At 41.9% G+C, this 19,588-nt stretch overlaps 1 protein-coding gene across 2 annotated transcripts in view; it reads left to right on the top strand.

The window, feature by feature from the left end:
• ASCC3 (activating signal cointegrator 1 complex subunit 3) overlaps positions 1 to 19,588 on the top strand; it is a 702,790-nt gene that overhangs the window by 511,843 nt on the left and 171,359 nt on the right. For both annotated transcript variants that reach the window (XM_073675761.1, XM_073675762.1), the window contains exons 19-22: positions 566 to 652; positions 8,165 to 8,341; positions 8,526 to 8,751; positions 11,032 to 11,186. In XM_073675761.1, coding sequence (XP_073531862.1) covers positions 566 to 652; positions 8,165 to 8,341; positions 8,526 to 8,751; positions 11,032 to 11,186 — 645 coding nt within the window. The remainder of the gene's footprint in view (positions 1 to 565; positions 653 to 8,164; positions 8,342 to 8,525; positions 8,752 to 11,031; positions 11,187 to 19,588) is intronic.

Raw genomic sequence — 19,588 nt, 5'->3', positions numbered from 1 at the left:
AAGTGCTATGAAGTTGAGCTGTGGTGTGAGTGTGCTGCCAGAATGACTGGCGGAGGTCCTAATGTGCAGGCAGAAGTGGGGCTTGCGGTAAGGAGACGAATCATGCCATTGAAGTACCTTGGCTTGTTCTCAGCATTTGTGTGCCAGAGTCAACTGGATCCATTCCAAGTCAAGCAAAATGGTTTAAGGACAAAATTGGAAATTGAGTGCCTGCTTTGATTGTTTCTCAAAAAGAAAAAGCAAACTATTTTGACTTCATTAAGTTCAGAAAAAGTGAAGCCAAAATGGGGGGGAATAGAAAAGTGGAGTGGATAACGAAATGCAAAGTAGAAATGTACATAAATAGTGGTATTTAATTTTGGACTTAAAATGAGTTATTTCTTGCAATTTCACTCCCATTACTCACAGAGCCTACCTTATTACCTTCTTAGTGTGTGTAAAGATGCCCATTGTCTTCTCTCGGTGTCTTACTAGTCACGTTCTCATTTGTACGGTCATCGCACATAAATAAATGTGTTGAATGTGGACTTTGTTGGTTCACGTTTGCCTTTTTTTTGTTTGGCAGACCTTCAATGAATTATTTGATGCCCACAAAACTGAAGGCGATATTTTAGCTATTGTATCTAAAGCTGAAGAATTTGAGCAGATCAAGGTAAGATATTGATAAGTGGCAGACATTTTGTAACGTGTCTTTTACAGCTGTCACTTATATAGACGTGGCGTGGAACAGTTGTCTGTGTTGATTTGCTTCAATGACTAGAGCTTCGTTCCAGCCATGCTGCAATATGTCCAATAGATGTTTTTATAGTAATTGGTCCCAGGAGAAACTTGAAACTGAGCTGGGAATTTTGCCTTCAGTAAACTATCAATACATTGACTTGTTAATTACCACTATAGTACCGATCTGTAGGATGCTTCCCTACGGTGAAATATTTAATATTCAGGGAACAAAGTAAATACATATACCACTGCAGTCTTTTCCAGTTGTATATAATTTTAGTCTATCATTTGCTTTCTTTATTGTTTCTGCCATTAGATTGCTTGGTTTACCTTTGGCGAAGCTTTGTGAAATCTGATTATTTGTTACATTGTCTTTAACCTAATAATAGAAGCCATATATAAAAATGGCCTAAAAGTTGTCATCCCCCCCTTCCCTTAGTATCAAAAGGAATTAAAGTGTCCTTAATGCAACCCTCCAACTTGGGACTAGAAATAATTGACTGTACAATTGTATAGTCACAATATCCTGTTTTCTTCTTTCTGCCTCTACTGTTCAGATTGGTGTGTTGAGTTTCTCAGGCCTCCAAGATGGTCACCTTAGTGGCATGGGAAGTGCAGTGGTAAGTGTAAAGCATGCCTTCCTGCCTTTCTTGTTCAATGGGATAGAAAGGGCGTGGAAGTCATGATTTAGACTTAACCACACACTTCCTAATCCACTGTAATGGCCATCTTGGAAGCAGAAGAGAACAACTGCCAATTTAAGCAGAGGAGGCTGCGAGAAACAAACAGACTTCACCAGGTAGGGTGAATATACTTCAGGGGTGGGGAACCTCAGGCACATGAGCCATTTATGGCCCTCAATGGCCTTTTATTTGGCCCCTGGGAAGATTCCGAGGGACCACAGTGCTTGGGATGGCAGCTGTTTTTTACGGTCACTAGCCCATTAATTTCTTCTTACTCTGTGAGCACGAGCATGCAGTGTTCACTACTGAATGCTGAGGCGCGTGCAATGAAAACTTACTTCCTGACACCAGTGCCAACGTCAAGACATACTTTGTGGGTGGAGTCAGCATGCAATTTGCACGGCCCCCGAAGGATGGTATAAATATTCAAATGGCCCTTGGCAGAAACAAGATGGTCACCTTTTAGTCCCAGGATGGAAGGTTGTGATAAGGTTTGCATAGGGGTTTTTTTGGATAATTTTTGGGCATATTTCACATTTTTATGAGCATTGTTTGTAGCCTATTATTTATTCACACATGCATTTTATTCAATTTTTTCTTTTCCTCCAGAGAAGTCTATAGGAAAACACATGCCACACCTAGACAATGCTGTTTGGTGAATAAAACGGCAAGGACAAAAAACATTCACAACTGTGATTAACACCACTATTGTATGTTCTCCCTATGTTTGCGTGGATTTCCTCTGGGTAATCCATTTTTCCTCTTACACTCCAAAGACATATTTAGGCTGTGTGCCCACGATGCGTTTTTCAAGCGTTTATGCTGCGGAATTTCCGCAGCATAAACGCTTCAAAAACGCTTGGTAATCCGCCCCCCATGGTCCCCAATGACAAGCCGCATGTCCATTAATTTTGCAGAAGCGCGGCGTAATCGCCGCCATTGACTTGCATTGAGACTTATATAATCCGTGTCAGTACATTTGTACTCACGGATTATATGCGTTTCAATGTGCGGATGGTACCCAAGTCTGGAGGAGAGGAGGCTCTCATCCAGACCTGGGTACCATAGAAACTGTAAAAAAAAGAATTTAAAATAAAAAATAAAGTTTATACTCACCTTCCGATGCCCTCTCGGTGTTTTGTCAGCTCCGTCCGGTCTATTGCAATGCTCCCGCTGTTGTGAAGGACCTGCCATGACGTCACTGAGTCATGTGACCCATCACATGGCTCAATGACGTCACCGCAGGTCCTTCACACCACCGCGAGCATTGCAAGAGACCGGACGGAGCTGACAAAACACCGGGAAGACATCGGAAGGTGAGTGTAAACTTTATTTTTTTTATTTTTCACCATTCTTATTCTTTTTTTTTAACTAACTTGGTCACACTACTATAAATCCATGTCGTTTGCATGGATTTATATAGTGTGAACAAGTTGTCAAGCACTTTTCCAAGTGATGCTAAAATCGCTTGGAAAAGCGCTTGATAACCCGCATGCAGGAATGCATGCAAAGACGCTGGACAAACGCTTCTACCTGGCAGGAAAAACGCATGTAAAAACCACATGCGTTTTTCCTGCCAGGGAGAAGCGTAAAAAATATGCAGCATTTCTGCATTGTGGGCACATAGCCTAATAGAAAATTTAGATTGTGAGCCCCAATGTGGACAGTGATGATGATGTCTGTAAAACGCTGTGAAATTAATAAATTAATGGCGAACTTTAACCAAAGCATACTGTTTGTAGTATATTTAGCTTTTACTGCCATTCAAGAAAATGTACTTTGCAGCAACAAATTTGATACTATTTTTGGAAAATATTCTGTGTGAATCCACCTTAAGGGCTCGCTCCCACTTGCGATTAAATCGGACGAATGCAATCCGATTAAAAATCAGATTGCATTCGTACCAATTTAATCCTACGCTTGTTTTGTCAATGGCGTTTTTTTTTCCTGCTCCAATCGGATCGCGATCGGATGAAAAAAAAACCCCACAGCATGCGGAATTGGGATCACACGCACCCATATAAGTCTATGGGTGTGTGTGAAACATCGCACTGCACTAGGATATCACCCGATGCTGGCAGAAAGATGTAAAGTCACTGTTACACCATGTGACATCCCCTCATCCCTATATAAAATACCCAATTAAAAATCAGATCAATGAACAATGGGAAGATAAAACAGCTGATGATGTAGGTGACATTAGAGCTCTGTTTTTTCCAAAATATTCTCTGATGTGACATTTCCCCTGCTCACAATGATGTCCATTGCTGAACAAGAACGCAAACTTATAGGAAAGTCTACTTAATATACAATACTGAAAATTACCTTTCTTAGTCTTTTTATGGCATTTATATTAGACTTTCCATTATGTTTACTGAGTTTGTAGAGAATAACTATCTTCTTAAACATCCTCTCTGTTCTCAATAAGGATTTTGAATTCTATAGTTTACTTCCCACTGCCTAGCTTACTAGCATCACTATATTTACCATCCACCGAAACGTCATTTTGAAGAATCATAGAATAAAAATTCTTGAAAATTATTTTTTCATCATATTTTTGAGTGCCAGGTTTCTGCTGTTATCTACACTGGAGCTGAATCCTATCTGAGCACCTAAAACAATAGGAGTGCCACGTAGTCTCTTTTTTGTGCATGATCTCTTATGATCGCCACGAGCCGGTGTTTATAGGAGATTTACAATGACAGGCACGGGGGTCCTCTGCAGACCTCCAGCTGTCCTGACAACCCATCGGCACACCGCGATCACATAACAGGGGCACCAATAGGCGTGTCTTATGGCGCGCTTCCAGCATGCGCGAGTTAAATGTTTAACTTGTTAACGGCTGCAGATGAATGTGCAGGGAACGATGCAGGCTCAGCGCCGGAGCCCGCATCAAATGCAGTGAGATGACCTTGGACGTATTTATACGTCCAAGATCGTAGAGGGGTTAGGATGGCATTTGTGTTTTTATTATGGTGCTATGGGTAAACTTTTTCTTACTGTGCACTTTTTTTTTCCACCATTATAATTTATTTGCACAATGTACAGTTTTTCCCATGGAGATCAAGTAAACCTGTTATACTATGTTACTATGATTTATTATGCTAAACACTTCAAGGGAATCTGTCACCAGGTTTTTGCCACCTAATCTGAGAGCAGCATGATGTAGAGGCAGATACCCCGATTCCAGTCATGTATAACCTATTGGGATGCTTGGTGTAGTTTTTATAAAACCACAGTTTTATCAGCAGGAGATTATCATTAGAGGACTAGTAACCCTGCTGCCAGGTAGTCAAGCACATTCATGAGCTCTGTATAACCCCGCCCCCACCACTGATTGACATCTTTCTGTGTGCACTGTACATGCTTGGGGCTATGCCGGGCTCAGCATTCAAAGAACTGCTAGATCTGCAGCAGAGAAAAAAGTAATTGTATCAAAATGACAGAAAGCAGCTCAGTAAGTGATACATTGCTGGAATCGGTATTTTACTCTATATCATGCTGTAAGAAGTATTTTTATATAGTATAACTGCACTGTTTAGTCTGGAGAGACAATTTCAGCAATATTAGTCCATGTCTCGATGTATAAGTGTAGCAGGATCTGCACAGTCATTGTGCGTGTGGTGGTCTCCACTCAAATATGAAGTTATGCCAACATATATCCGTGTCAATTTCAAGGGAAGGACTTTTATTTGCATGACAATTTACTACTTTGCATCATAGCACTTGGATTATGAAGATATGCATGTATGATTCCCACTGACCATCAGCTGCATACCAGCATTATCACTGTAATGAATACATTCCAAGTTAATTCAAGATTGTTCTAATCTGGATGGATAGACATTTTCCTTTGGTCAAATTGAAATGAAATCTCATCATTTGCAGGACAGTGGGGTTAGCAGGCCAATTTGTTTAGCATAGCAATTTTTTCTGTGTCAATGACAGCCTTAATAATAGTGATGAATAATAAAATGTAATTGTGTCATTATTAATATACTTTCAATTAGGTTGCTTTAGTTACAGAAGACCAATTTTCTCTGCAGCCTTATGAGAGAAATTGCTTTGACATAGATATTGGATGGAAGCAAGTAATAATTATATGTATTTTTGTAAAGGTCCACGACTATGAAATATGTGGAGATCTAATTTTAACAAGTAATTGTCTCGGTGGTACTCTAATCCCATTTCTTACCTTCTGTGAAGATTATTAGGATTAAAAATATTTTTGTAATAGTAATTCTCAATGGCTCTCTACATTTATTGCAATGTGGATAGTAAAAAAAAAGTTTAAAAACTATAATGTAGCTTGACTATATAAAAAATTGCCTTTTTAATTAAATATTTTTCTGCTGGTTGAAAATGTTCTTGTTTCATACTGGACTAGAACCTGGATATTTCTGTTTGACAAAAGTCTCCTATAGATTCAAGTTCAGATTTTGAGGAGCCAGTATGATGTTCTCAGTTCCCCAGTGAAGAGTTTCATCTAAGGCTTTGTAAAGTTGAGGAGGGAAAGAAGGGGTGTTGTTTCATAGCCATAGTAAATGTAGTATAAAAAAAACATACACACTGTAAGGGCCCCTTCACACGTCAGTTTTTCATGTCCGTATGCGGTACGTTTTTTAAGGACCACAAATACGGACACACGCACACCCATTGTATTCTGTGGTGGTGCGCATGTCAGGTTTTTCACCCGGACCGCATGTCTGTGTGAAACATCTGCAGACGGCCCATACTGTTTTTTTTTTTAAATGTATTTAAGAAACGCTAGACACACGCCAGCCGCTGACTACAACTATCATCAGATTCATCTGCTCTCGCTGATCGCAGGCAGAGCAGGCGACTATGATGAGAGTTGCCTTCAGCGCCTGGGAACAGCACGAACTGTATGGCTTTTCCCAGGCGCCGGTACGAGTCACACTGATGACACATGGATGTCATCAAGGGTCCACCAGTGACATTGCCTATGGGAGTCCACTGTACAGTTACATACAATATTAGGTGACCCTTGTACACATATTTACCAATGCTTTTATATAATGATGAACTTGTTAGTTGTTAAATTAATGATTACATGCTGCCCTTGTCTGTACATAATGAATCAAGGCTATTATGCCAGCTACAGCTCATAGATATTTGTGGAGGGCCCAGTTTTTCACAGGTGTCTACCAGGAGATTCACCTGTTCCCCAGTGGGCCAGTCCAAGCCTGCTGTAATATACACATTTACACACAAACACACGTCAACACATTCACAGACATATATACATGGTAAAACACATTGACATAAACATCCATACATACTGTGACAGAGTCACTGGTGTAATATGTGAGTAAAGGTATGTTTCTCTATGGCTGCTAGCCTCAGTGAACTGAACCTACAACTTCTCTCCAGCATGTTATGTGTTGGAGGGTTAAACACCATTGTAAAGGGAGTGGTTTTGTGTGAATGTCATAGAAGTATGTTTCTCTATGGCTGCTAGCCTCAGTGAACTGAACCTACAACTTTTCTCCAGCATGTTATGTGTTGGAGGGTTAAACACCATTGTAAAGGGAATGGTTTTGTGTGAATGTCATAGAGATGGGAGGGAAGTCATTCACCCTACCTCCACCTCAGGGTGTGGCAGAGCAAAGTTAAATGGAGGAAGTATCCAGACTGTGTTGTAGAAGCTAGAGTGCTTCACAGAAAGACTTTGCCTGAACAGTATGTGCTACCGAGAGCGGGCAGAGCCCGCTCACCTATGGACTGTGCTATTCTGTATGTTTTTGTATCCCGGAGAGGATGTGTTTATTTTGTAAAACTCTGACTGTGGTTTATACCAGAGAATAAACCCACAGGGAGCCAACTCGAGACGTGTGACCTGTGTCTACCTCTGGGAGAGCCGAGCAAGTCACTTTACCACAATACACACAGTTCAAAAACGTGTATACAATAACTGTATACATTCGCGCACACATACACACTAGGACACATATTCGCACTGTTATAAACACTGTATGCTTTCCCCCATTGTGTACACCACTGACACAGGACCTGTGTAACATGCATGAACTTTATTTTCCTCACTTTTATAGCGTCATTAATTCTACAGTACTTTACAGACATCATCATCGCTGTCCCCATTGGGATTCACAATCTAGATTCCCAATCTAGATCAATATGTCTTCGGCGTGTGCGAGGAAACCAGAGAACCTGTAGGAAACCCATGCAAACACGGGGAGAACATACAAACTCCTTGCCAATGTTGTCCTCGGTGGGATTTTTTTTATTTTCGCATGAAATAATTGTTCTGCCAGGTCAGTTTCATTCTCATGTGAGGCTCTCACGAGGTGGATGGATGATTAAGATTGGTGGACACATTTTTTTCACTGACTTGATTCCGATAACGTCCTCGACCTCCATTTCAGTTTCCAAGTATCACCTTTCACATATTAACACCTTGTCACATATTAACACCCCATTTGTCAGATGCAGTTTATTACAACATTAACGAGTTGAAGTCTCACCAAGTTGAGAGGCTTGTTATTATCACATTGGGTTGCATATGACCGGCCCTATAAAAACCTGCCAGCTTCATCCACCATAGACAAATAGATTACCACCCAGGCGTTTAACAACACATACGTGGCATTAAAAATGTGTTACAATTCATTGCCCTGGAAATTGAAGTGACTTTAATTGGTTGCCACACTTTCTCACTTATTCAGCCTTTTATAGCTTGTTTTATGTTTCATATTTAATGTGTTATTTTTCTATGGTAGGTTCGTGAAGAAGAGAGTGAAGAATTAGAGCACTTAATTGATAGTTACTGTGAACTGCCGGTTGCCGGTGGAGTGGAAAATGGCTATGGAAAAGTAAATATCATTCTTCAAACGTACATTGGACGTGGAGAAATTGACAATTTTTCCCTCATCTCCGATTCAGCGTATGTCGCACAGGTAATATGAAAATGGCTAAATATTCCAAAATATGTTGGATCATAGTAGAATTTTTAAAATGTTAGATTTTTCTGGCAATATTTTCCAGTAGTATTTTATACTGATTTAAAAATATGAAAGCTCTAAGTTCCTTAAAGGAATTGTTTTGCATATATTGACATTTATGTTTTTGTTTTTTTTTCAGAATGCTGCACGAATTGTAAGAGCTCTTTTTGAGATCGCCCTCAGGAAAAGATGGCCAGCCATGACTTACAGGCTTCTAAACCTTAGCAAAGTCATTGACAAGCGTCTCTGGGGCTGGGCGAGCCCTCTTAGGCAATTCTCTATTCTTCAACCTTCTGTCCTAACAAAGCTGGAGGACAAGAAACTAACCATCGATAAGCTGAAAGATATGAGGAAAGATGAGATTGGTAAAAAAAAAAACTAAACTAATTTCATTGACTTTCATTAATAAAGTGTGTATCACAGACTACTCAACATACTAAATATCTATAGCACTTATTGCCACTTAAATAGCTGGAGGAGCACAGTACTCATTACTACACCAATATATACTACAAATGCTTTATATGTTGTATGACTATATATGTAGTCATACATAGGTTATGCAAGGTCAGCAACAATATTTTTGTGCCATGACATCTAAATAAGTGGTAGGGGGCATAATGGATGGGCTAACAAAGCATTCTTTATTTTATCAACACCACCTATTACACAGAAATCCTTGCATGGATTTATTTTACTTACACCTTAAAACAAGTTATCACTTATACCAGGGTAGGTAATGATTTGGTGAAGGTCAGGGTCCTTCTACTGGGACCTGCACTGATTGTATGAATGAGGTACTTCTATCCCTGTTAGAATAGAGTTGCAGTGTGCATGCTCGAAATGCATCTTCATTCATTCCCTATGGGGCTAACAGCCTTGTACTCGACTTTTTTCTGGCAGGTCCTTAGAGAGTGAATAGAGCGCCGGTCGGGCATTTGACCTGCCACACCATTTTTAAACCGATATAAAAATTCCCCAATCTATTGATCGGTGCGGGTCCCGGCATTTGACGCCCACTGAGCAGCAACTTATCATCTAAGGATGGCTTTTTTCAACCGGAGAATCCCTTGAAGCATAGGGTAGCAAAAATCATTATTTGCCATACTTGGCACTTTTCAATCTGCAACTGTTTCTATCATGATTAGTTCTCCTATAGAGCCATAATATTTTCTCTTATGAGGATTATTCACTTTTACCAGTCCTCATTCTAGTATTGTAACTAAAGAAGAAAAAATCCTCTTGCTCATAGGACTTTTAAAGTATTCCAGAATCGACCAGTTCAAACCTTGCTTACACCATCCTCTGTCCCCCCCCAAAAAGACATTTTACTAGAAAATATCTCTTTCTCCTATGTGGTACTTTTGCCTCTAGTTACCAATGTAGATTTCCTAAAATTTCTGTGAATCTCCTCTTCATACAGTTTGGTCAACCAGATTTTGGATGGCTTTATTAACTGAGAGCGAGACTTCAGTGTAAATTGGATTTTTCCATTGCAATTATCCAGTAATGAATTCTACTGTGGGCTCAGAACTTCACATTTCATTTTCTTCCTGGAGATTGAAGCTTTACTTTGTGTGGGACTTTCTGGGGGAGATCCATAGGGATCTATAGAACCAACACTTAACCACCAGTAGAGGCAAGTGTTTTCTCATGTGGACCTCTTCAAGTCATTGTCTAGCACCAGTCTGCAAAAGTACTGGTATAGTATAGTACTCGTAAGGCTAGGTTCACGTGTTGCTGAAAATCTCGGTTTCGGATTTGGTTACAATCCCTGTTGTGGATTTGGTTACCAAATCCGTGATAAATCCACAACGAAATCCACATGCAACACATGCGTAATTCCTTGCAGATTTCTTCTTGCTCCATTTACTACTAGGGTGAAATCTGCACTGAAAACCTACATAATGAGCAGCTGCAGATTTGATATCTGCACCATTCTTTCACTTAACTTCGGATTTTTTTCTACACCGTGTGACGAGATTTCGAAAAACCCATTTATATGTATTGTCCTGTAAATTGCTGCGGATTTGCGGATTCCACACCACAAATCTGCAATGTGTGAACTTGTCCTTAGTGGAATATGCTTAAGCTTTCTAGAGATGATTATCTATGGTCATGATAAAAATAATATGAAATATGTTTTCTTTATGTTGGTGGATATTCAGTATAAGAGCTGGCAGGAGACATTTTGTCCCTTTGCCCCTGCAAGTTTTTCTTTAACTATCCACTTTAGTAATTGGGGTTACATTCTCAATAATGAAATTGCTTCTGTATGTTCCAGACTTGCCTCATTTGTTTGGATAAATTAGAAACATATAAAACCCATATCATAAATGTGCATGAATATTACCATTTTAATATATCTATTATTTAATAGCTATTTTTATCTTTCGTGTGTGGAAATCATTGATTGGGTTAACACTTATTATTCAGAGTTGCTAATACTAAAACCGCACTGTACTAATTCCAGTTAAGTATTACAAAACATTAGAACATGCCGGGTCAAAAAAGTCAGTCATTTGTACACCACAATGCAAAGCTTGCAAGCTGTAATATGCTCGTCTAAAAGCTGATTTACAAGTCTGATTGCATTAGTATTCCTGTATATGCAAACGTTTTTAACCTAATGTACCTTTTTTTAGGTCACATGTTGCATCATGTGAACATTGGGCTAAAGGTGAAACAGTGCGTCCAACAAATTCCATCCATTACAATGGAAGCATCTATCCAACCAATTACCCGCACAGTTCTTCGAGTTCGATTAAGTATCAATCCAGACTTTAAGTGGAACGATCAGGTAATACTGTCTCTTCTAAAAAGCTCACTACCTGTATATAGCTAATAATTATTATGTTATCTTGTGTCACAATATTCCAGTGTGTGCACTTCAACTCTATTTTCTCCTAATTTATACTTTCCCATTCGAGGTAAGAATATCATATAACTCCACTAATAGAAAATAAACAAATGCTTAATGAAGGGGTTTTGTGAAATAATAAAAATGCCATTTTGGTGTTATTCGTCTGTTTACCATGTCCGTAGCAATGACACTCCATCACCCATTATTATTATTTATTATTATAGCGCCATTTATTCCATGGCGCTTTACATGTGAAAAGGGGTATACACAGCAAGCAACAAGTACAATAATCTTGAGCGACTGGTACAGGAGGAGACAGGACACTGCCCGCGAGGGCTCACAATCTTCAAGGGATGGGTGAGGATACAGTAGGTGAGGGTAGAGCTAGTCTTGCAGCTGTATGGTAGAGCAAGGGTTACTGCAGGTTGTAGGCTTGTCGGAAAAGGTAGGTCTTCAGGTTCCTTTTGAAGGTTTCCACGGTAAGCGAGAGTCTGATATGTTGAGATAGGGAGTTCCAGAGTAGGGGGGATGCACTGGACAAATCTTGTATGCAATAGTGGGAAAAGGAGATAAGAGGGGAGTAGAGAAGAAGATCTTGTAAGGATCGGAAGTTGCGCGCACGTATGTACCGGGAGACTAAGTCACAGATATATGGAGGAGACAGGTTGTGGATGGCTTTGTATGCCATGGTTACGGTTTTGAACTGGAGTCTCTGGCAATAGGGAGCCAGTGAAGGGACTGACAGAGAGGAGAGGCCGAGGAATAGAGTGGGGATAAGTGGATTAGTCGGGCAGCAAAGTTTAGGATAGATTGGAGGGGCACAAGAGTGTTAGAGAGGAGGCCACAAAGCAAGAGGTTGCAGTAGTCAAGGCGGGAGATGATGAGGGCATGCACTAGTGTTTTCGCCGATTCTTGGTTGAGGAATGTGCGGATCCGGGAAATATTTTTGAGTTGTAGTCGAGAGGAAGTGGAAAAGGCATGGATATGTGGTTTGAAGGAGAGATTAGAATCCAGGGTTACCCCAAGGCAGCGAGCTTGCGGGACTGGGGAGAGTGGGCAGCCATTGACATTGATGGATAAGTCAGTTGGGGAAGTTGAGTGAGATAGGGGAAAGATGGAGGAAAGATGTGACTGCTTTATCCAATACCTGACTTCAGTGGTCAATAGAGTTGCGCAATAAGGTTTGTACTTCCTTGGACCAGTGTCCAGTTTGGTCCTTTGTAGGCAGCCGGGCCAGAGCAGTCTTCACTTTTGTGGCCAGATTATTTGGCCCAGCATCCGTAGGGACCTATAAAACCAACTTTCCCTCTGGAGTTTATTAGGCCTTATAATGTCACGTCAGATGCGCATCTTGAAGTTACATGAGGCCCAGAGATTAAGCCTCACCCAACGTCAGATGTTGCAGGGCTTATTAACTGCCAGAGGTACTGAGGATGCCAGCTGCAGAAGTGAAGACAGCTCAGGTCTGGCTGCCATGGAGGACCAGACTGGAACTCAAATCAGTCTTTTTGCTTAACAAAAATGTTCATGTGATTAATCTGGGCCGTCATTGCTGCATCGATGACATTCACATGACATCGATGACATTCACTTGAATAGTCACGTGAATAGTCAGGAACATCATTGTTAAAGTCACAGCAGGAAGCACCATGAATATAGCAGATGAGCAATGCCTCATTTATTCTGATCTCTGAAAGCCCCTTTAGCTTTATAATTGCCATATTTATTCAACACAGAAGAGTGGCTTAGTGGTTAGTACTGTGGCTGTGCAGCACTGGGCCCATTCCCATCAAGAATGTGCAGGTAGGATTCTCCCATACATTAAAAAGGGTTAATAAGCTTTCTGAGGTGTAAGGCAGCGCTAGTCATCATGCTGGGGGACACTCGCTTCACCGGGTCAATTAAAGCACACATTCAACGTCTTTCCGGTATTTCACAATCCAGCAGTTTATTACACTTCATAACTGCTTATAACCGAGTCCATCTCAGTGGCTCTCCGACATATTACACATATAATGTCCAAGAGCCTTTCCAGTGACAGATATGTCCACTTGGCTCCAGATACAGCCTTCAGCAAGGCAACAATATAAATGTCCACATCAAGCAGTGTTTTACCTTTGCCGGGTTTTAGCTGCTTCAGATTTGTTCTGCCACAGCTGTGACTTTACGGCTTCCCAGATGGGGGTCTCCAGCCCTCATACCTTCAAAGGCTACTGGTATATTTACACACACAACATCCAGCCTCTGCCTTCCAGGACTCTTGTCTTTCAAGCCTCTTGCCCTCCAAGGCTACTGGCATCTCTTACACATAAGGATCCAGCCTCTGCCTTTCAGGCTTCACCAGGCTTCACTAGGCCTCACACTCTAATGTTGTCCCACACAGGGAACAGGCCTCACGTCTTTCACCCCCTGTCTCAAAACTACCAGGGTTTATATATCCTCCAGTGCACACACAGGACCTGTGCTGATGTCACAGTCATGTGATCAGACCTTCTGTGTGCACAGGACCTGTGCTGATGTCACAGTCATGTGATCAGTAACCTGAGGGGGAGGTACATGGTCAGCCAAAACACACCCTGGACCATTACAGTAATGCCGCAAGCCGCTGCATTACAGAGGGTACAGCCAGATGGTGCACCGTCAGTGTGGTTCCTCTTACCCACGTCGTGTCAGTGGGCACACAATTGCGAAACATAATCATACAGAAATTGGCCAAAGGCCATGGGCAGAGTTTCAGCTGCATGCGTGGCTGCATCATTTAGCTCTATCCTTAACTGGTGACCCTACTGAGTATATGATTACCTGAAAGAGGGAAATGGAAGGCAGTGAGGTGATTCAGAGCTGTGTAGAGAACTGCCATAATGGGTGGCACATTTTAAGAAACTGGATAGAATAATTTGCTGAATTCCTTATTACACAGCACAGACGATATCATATTAATTTACTATACAATAGATGCAAGTTTCTGGGTAATGGTTTTATGTATGCTTAAAACAACGTTGCCAGGTCCAGGAGAAATAGTTTTTTATGATTTGATTGAGTATTTTCATATAATAAATCTGTTTAGCTGCTGTCCGGACTTGCGTCCACACTTATTGATTGACAGCTATGACAGTATACAAGTGCAAGCAATTTAAGAAAATCTTGCTCAAACAAAACAAGTCATACACTTTGAATTGCAATAGAATGCCAAGAGTGTGCAAAGCAGTCATCAAAGAAAAAGGTGGCTACTTTGAAGAACCTAGAATATAAGACATATTTTCAGTTGTTTCACACTTTTTTGTTAAGTATATAATTCCACATGTGTTAATTCATAGTTTTGATGCCTTCAGTGTGAATGTACAATTTACATAGTCATGAAAATACAGAAAAATCTTTAAATGAGAAGATGTGTCCAAACTTTTGGTCTGTACTGTATGTGAATGTGTGTATGTCTACACATACTGCATTTGTGTCTTTGTGTATATATCTTCCCACTCCCTGAAGGCGCAAATTGTGAAATGCACATTGGAGTGCAATCTTGGGCAGCAGAGGGTGTGTCACTGTGTTTTCATGAGTCAGTATTTAATCCAATAGGTTCCATTTGGATATCTCTATAAACATAATTTCTTATTTAACCATTATTTGTTGTTATGCTCCTACTAGTTTTCCTTAACGGCCACTGTGCTTTGATCGATCAATATTCAATATAATATATTCCATTTTTATCATTACTATCTAGCCATTATTTGCTGATATGCTCCTACTAGTTCTTTAATAGTAATTTTTCTTGTGTAGACCCACAATATTTTATTAAAATTCCATATCCATACATATGATTCACTACTATATGTTAAGTGTTTATGAAATAATATAAATTTTATATTTCATTTATTATATCTATTGTATCTCTGTTAACTGTGTCCTCTGGAACTCACAGTCAGTGTGTAATAAACTCTCCTATATCCATGACTTTTTCCTTTCATATACAGGTGCATCTCACTAAATTAGAATGTAACATCCCTGGCGGTGTACTTGCATAGTGCACCACCTCCCACTATGCAAGACCGCAACCTTACCCATCAGTCCAGCCTGCAAACCTTGCTCCAGTTCATGCCGTGTGCATGTCTCTTGTCTGATTGCTTAGGGCGGCGGCCCGGTTACTTACTGATTCTTATAGCTTCTGTGGGCGCGCTCCTAATGCATCCCCAGCCTATTGCTGTGAGTCACTGGATATTTAAACCCCCTCCACCCAGAAGGAGGGGCCTGAGCAACACTATCTATCAGTGTGCTCCTTGCCTCTGAAGTTGCCAGGTCTTCTCCTGTATCTTGTCTGTTTCTGCCACCCTGGGGGCTGCATACCCAGGCCTGTTATCTCTGACCTCTAGTCTGTTTCCGCCACTCTGGGGGCTGTATACCCAGGCCTGTTATCTCTGACTTCTAGTCTGTTTCCGCCACTCTGGGGGCTGTATACCCAGGCCTGTTATCTCTGACCTCTAGTCTGTTTCCGCCACTCTGGGGGCTGTATACCCAGGCTCGTTCTTGTATCTCTTTGCAGTAGAAGTTCCTGTCTGAACTGTATCCTAGCCTGTTACCTGTTTGTCTCTATGTCCGTACCTTCCCTTTTCCTGCAGTATCTGAACCTGCACCTAACTCCAACTCGTTGTCTTTGTACTTCTGTTTGTGAGTTTTGTGTCCTCTCACTACTTCATAGTAAGTACCTTGTGTGTATCTGGTTCTGCTTGTCCCATTTCCTTTCCTCCGTATCTACCTCCTGTGTTCTAGCCATCTTCCTGCATTTTCCAGTCTGTTCCATGTGAACAGAGCCCTGTCCTCTCTGCCTGCACCTTCAGCCCTGTTCTTCTCTGCCTTGTCCACCGCACCTGCGGTTTTGCTCCACTCTGCTTGCTCACCGCGTCAGTTGTTTCCCTCTGCTCTGTCTTGCCCACCGCTCCGGCGGTTCCCCTCTGCTCTGCCTTGTCCACCGTACCTGCGGTTTCGCTCCGCTCTGCTTGCTCACCACGTCAGCGGTTTCGCTCCGCTCTGCTTGCTCAATGCGTCAGCGGTTTCCCTCTGCTCTGTCTTGCTCACCGCACCAGCGGTTCCTCTCGGCTCTGCCTTGTTCATCGCTCCGGCGGTTTCGCTCTGCTCTGCCTTGTCCACCCCACCTGCGGTTTCGCTCTGCTCTGCTTGCTCACCGCACCGGCGGTTCCTCTCTGCTCTGCCTTGTCCACTGCTCCGGCGGTTCTGCTCTGCTCTGCCTTGTCCTCCGCTCCGGCGGTTTCGCTTTACTCTGCTTGTCTACCGCATCCGCAGCTCTGTTCCTGTCTCCCAGTCTGTACTGGACCCTATCCAGCCTGCGCTCCAACCTGCTAGTACCTCCCTGTCTGCTTCCCAGCCGTGCTTGCCAGTATATCCCTGTCTGCACTCCAGCCGTGCTTGCCAGTACCCACCTGTCTGCATACCCGCCGTGCTTGCCAGTACCCACCTGTCTGCATACCCGCCGTGCTTGCCAGTTCCCACCTGTCTGCATACCAGCCGTGCTTGCCAGTGCCCACCTGTCTGCATACCAGCCGTGCTTGCCAGTACCCACCTGTCTGTATACCAGCCGTGCTTACCAGTATCCACCTGTCTGCATACCAGCCGTGCCTGCCAATACCCACCTGTCTGTATGCCAGTCTAACCTGCCTGTTCCTGCATTCCCCGGTGTGGGCCAACAGCTGTGACTGGGGTCTGACCTGGAGTAGCACCTGGTCCCTCTGCTCGGTTCCTCCTTGGTTCACGGAGTCGACTGAGCCGCTGTGCGACCTTGGTCGGATCGGGTTGATACTTAGTTACGCCCCTCCAGGCACTCCTCAGTTCATGGTACAGTGGGATCACTAATCACTCCGGGCGCGAGCGTAACATAGAATATCATCAAAAAGTTAATTTATTTCAGTTCTTCAATACAAAAAGTGAAACTCATATATTATATAGTCATTACAAACAGAGTGATCTATTTCAAGTGTTTATTTCTGTTAATGTTGATGATTATGGCTTACAGCCAATGAAAACACAAAAGTGATTATCTCAGTAAATTAGAATACTTTATAACAACAGCTTGAAAAATTATTTTAAATCCGAAATGTTGGCCTACTGAAATGTATGTTCAGTAAATGCACTCAATACTTGGTCGGGGCTCCTTTTGCATCAATTACTGCATCAATGCGGTGTGGCATGGAAGCGATCAGCCTGTGGCACTGCTGAGGTGTTATGGCAGCCCTAGTTGCTTTGATAGCAGCCTTCAGTTCGTCTACATTGTGGGGTCTGGTGTCTCTCCTATTCCTCTTGACAATACCCCATAGATTCTCTATGAGGTTAAGGTCAGGCGAGTTTGCTGGCCAATCAAGCACAGTGATACTGTTGTTTGTAAACCAGGTATTGGTACTTTTGGCAGTGTGGACAGGTGCCAAGTCCTGCTGGAGAATGACATTTCCATCTCCAAAAAGCTTGTCGGCAGAGGGAAGCATGAAGTGCTGTAAAATTTCCTGGTAGACGGCTGATAAAACACAGTGGACCTTCACACGCAGATGACATTGCTCTCCAAACCATCACTGATTGTCGAAACTTCACACTAGACATCAAGCTGCTTGGATTGTGTGCATCTCCACTCTTCCTCCAGACTCTGGGACCTTTATTTCCAAATGAAAATTGGAACTCTGGGACCTTGTGGAGTGTGTCAATGACTGCCTTCTGGACATCTGTCAAGTCAGCAGTCTTCCCCATGATTGTGGAGCCTACTGAAACAGACTAAGGGACCTTTTTAAATGCTTAGCCGGTGTTTTTTGTTAATTATTCAAATTTACTGAGATAATGACTCTTGTGTTTTCATTGTCTGTAAGCCATAATCATCAACATTAACAGAAATAAACACTTGTAATAGATCACTCTGTAATGACTCTATGTAATATATGAGTTTCACTTTTTGTATTGAAGAACTGAAATAAATTAACTTTTTGATGATATTCTAATTTAGTGAGATGCACCTTTGTGTGTGTATATATATATACACACAGATATATATCTAGATAGATAGATATATATACATATCTGTGTATGTATATATGTTTGTGTATACAGTACAGACCAAAAGTTTGGACACACCTTCTCATTTAAAGATTTTTCTGCATTTTCATGACTTTGAAAATTGTACATTCACACTGAAGGCATCAAAACTATGAATTAACACATGTGGAATTATATACTTAACAAAAAAGTATGAAACAACTGAAAATATGTCTTATATTCTAGGTTCTTCAAAGTAGCCACCTTTTGCTTTGATGACTGCTTTGCACACTCTTGGCATTCTCTTGATGAGCTTCAAGAGGTAGTCACCGGAAATGGTTTTCACTTCACAGGTGTGCCCTGTCAGGTTTAATAAGTAGGATTTCTTGTCTTATAAATGGGGTTGGGACCATCAGTTGTGTTGTGCAGAAGTCTGGTGGATACACAGCTGAATAGACTGTTAGAATTTGTATTATGGCAAGAAAAAAGCAGCTAAGTAAAGAAAAACGAGTGGCCATCATTACTTTAAGAAATGAAGGTCAGTCAGTCCAAAACTTTGAAAGTGACCCCAAGTGCAGTTGCAAAAACCATCAAGCGCTACAAAGAAACTGGCTCACATGAGGACCGCCCCAGGAAAGGAAGACCAAGAGTCACCTCTGCTTCTGAGGATAAGTTTATCCGAGTCACCAGCCTCAGACATCGCAGCTCAGATTAAAGACCAGGTCACACAGAGTTCTAGCAGCAGACACATCTCTACAACAACTGTTAAGAGGAGACTTTGTGCAGCAGGCCTTCATGGTAAAATAGCTGCTAGGAAACCACTGCTAAGGACAGGCAACAAGCAGAAGAGACTTGTTTGGGCTAAAGAACACAAGGAATGGACATTAGACCAGTGGAAATCAGTGCTTTGGCCTGATGAGTCCAAATTGGAGATCTTTGGTTCCAACCACCGTGTCTTTGTGCGACGCAGAAAAGGTGAACGGATGGACTCTACATGCCTGGTTCCCACCGTGAAGCATGGAGGAGGAGGTGTGATGGTGTGGGGGTGCTTTGCTGGTGAGACTGTTGGGAATTTATTAAAAATTGAAGGCATACTGAACCAGCATGGCTACCACAGCATCTTGCAGCGGCATGCTATTCCATCCGGTTTGCATTTAGTTGGACCATCATTTATTTTTCAACAGGACAATGACCCCAAACACACCTCCAGGCTGTGTAAGGGCTATGTGACCAAGAAGCAGAGTGATGGGGTGCTACGCCAGATGACCTGGCCTCCACAGTCACCAGACCTGAACCCAATCAAGATGGTTTTGGGT

This window comes from Phyllobates terribilis, unplaced genomic scaffold (genome assembly GCF_046119375.1).
Source record: "Phyllobates terribilis strain yellow unplaced genomic scaffold, ASM4611937v1 Scaffold_3__8_contigs__length_932513732, whole genome shotgun sequence".
Classification (NCBI taxonomy): Eukaryota; Metazoa; Chordata; class Amphibia; order Anura; family Dendrobatidae; genus Phyllobates; species Phyllobates terribilis.
This window is presented reverse-complemented; position numbering and strand designations above follow the sequence as displayed.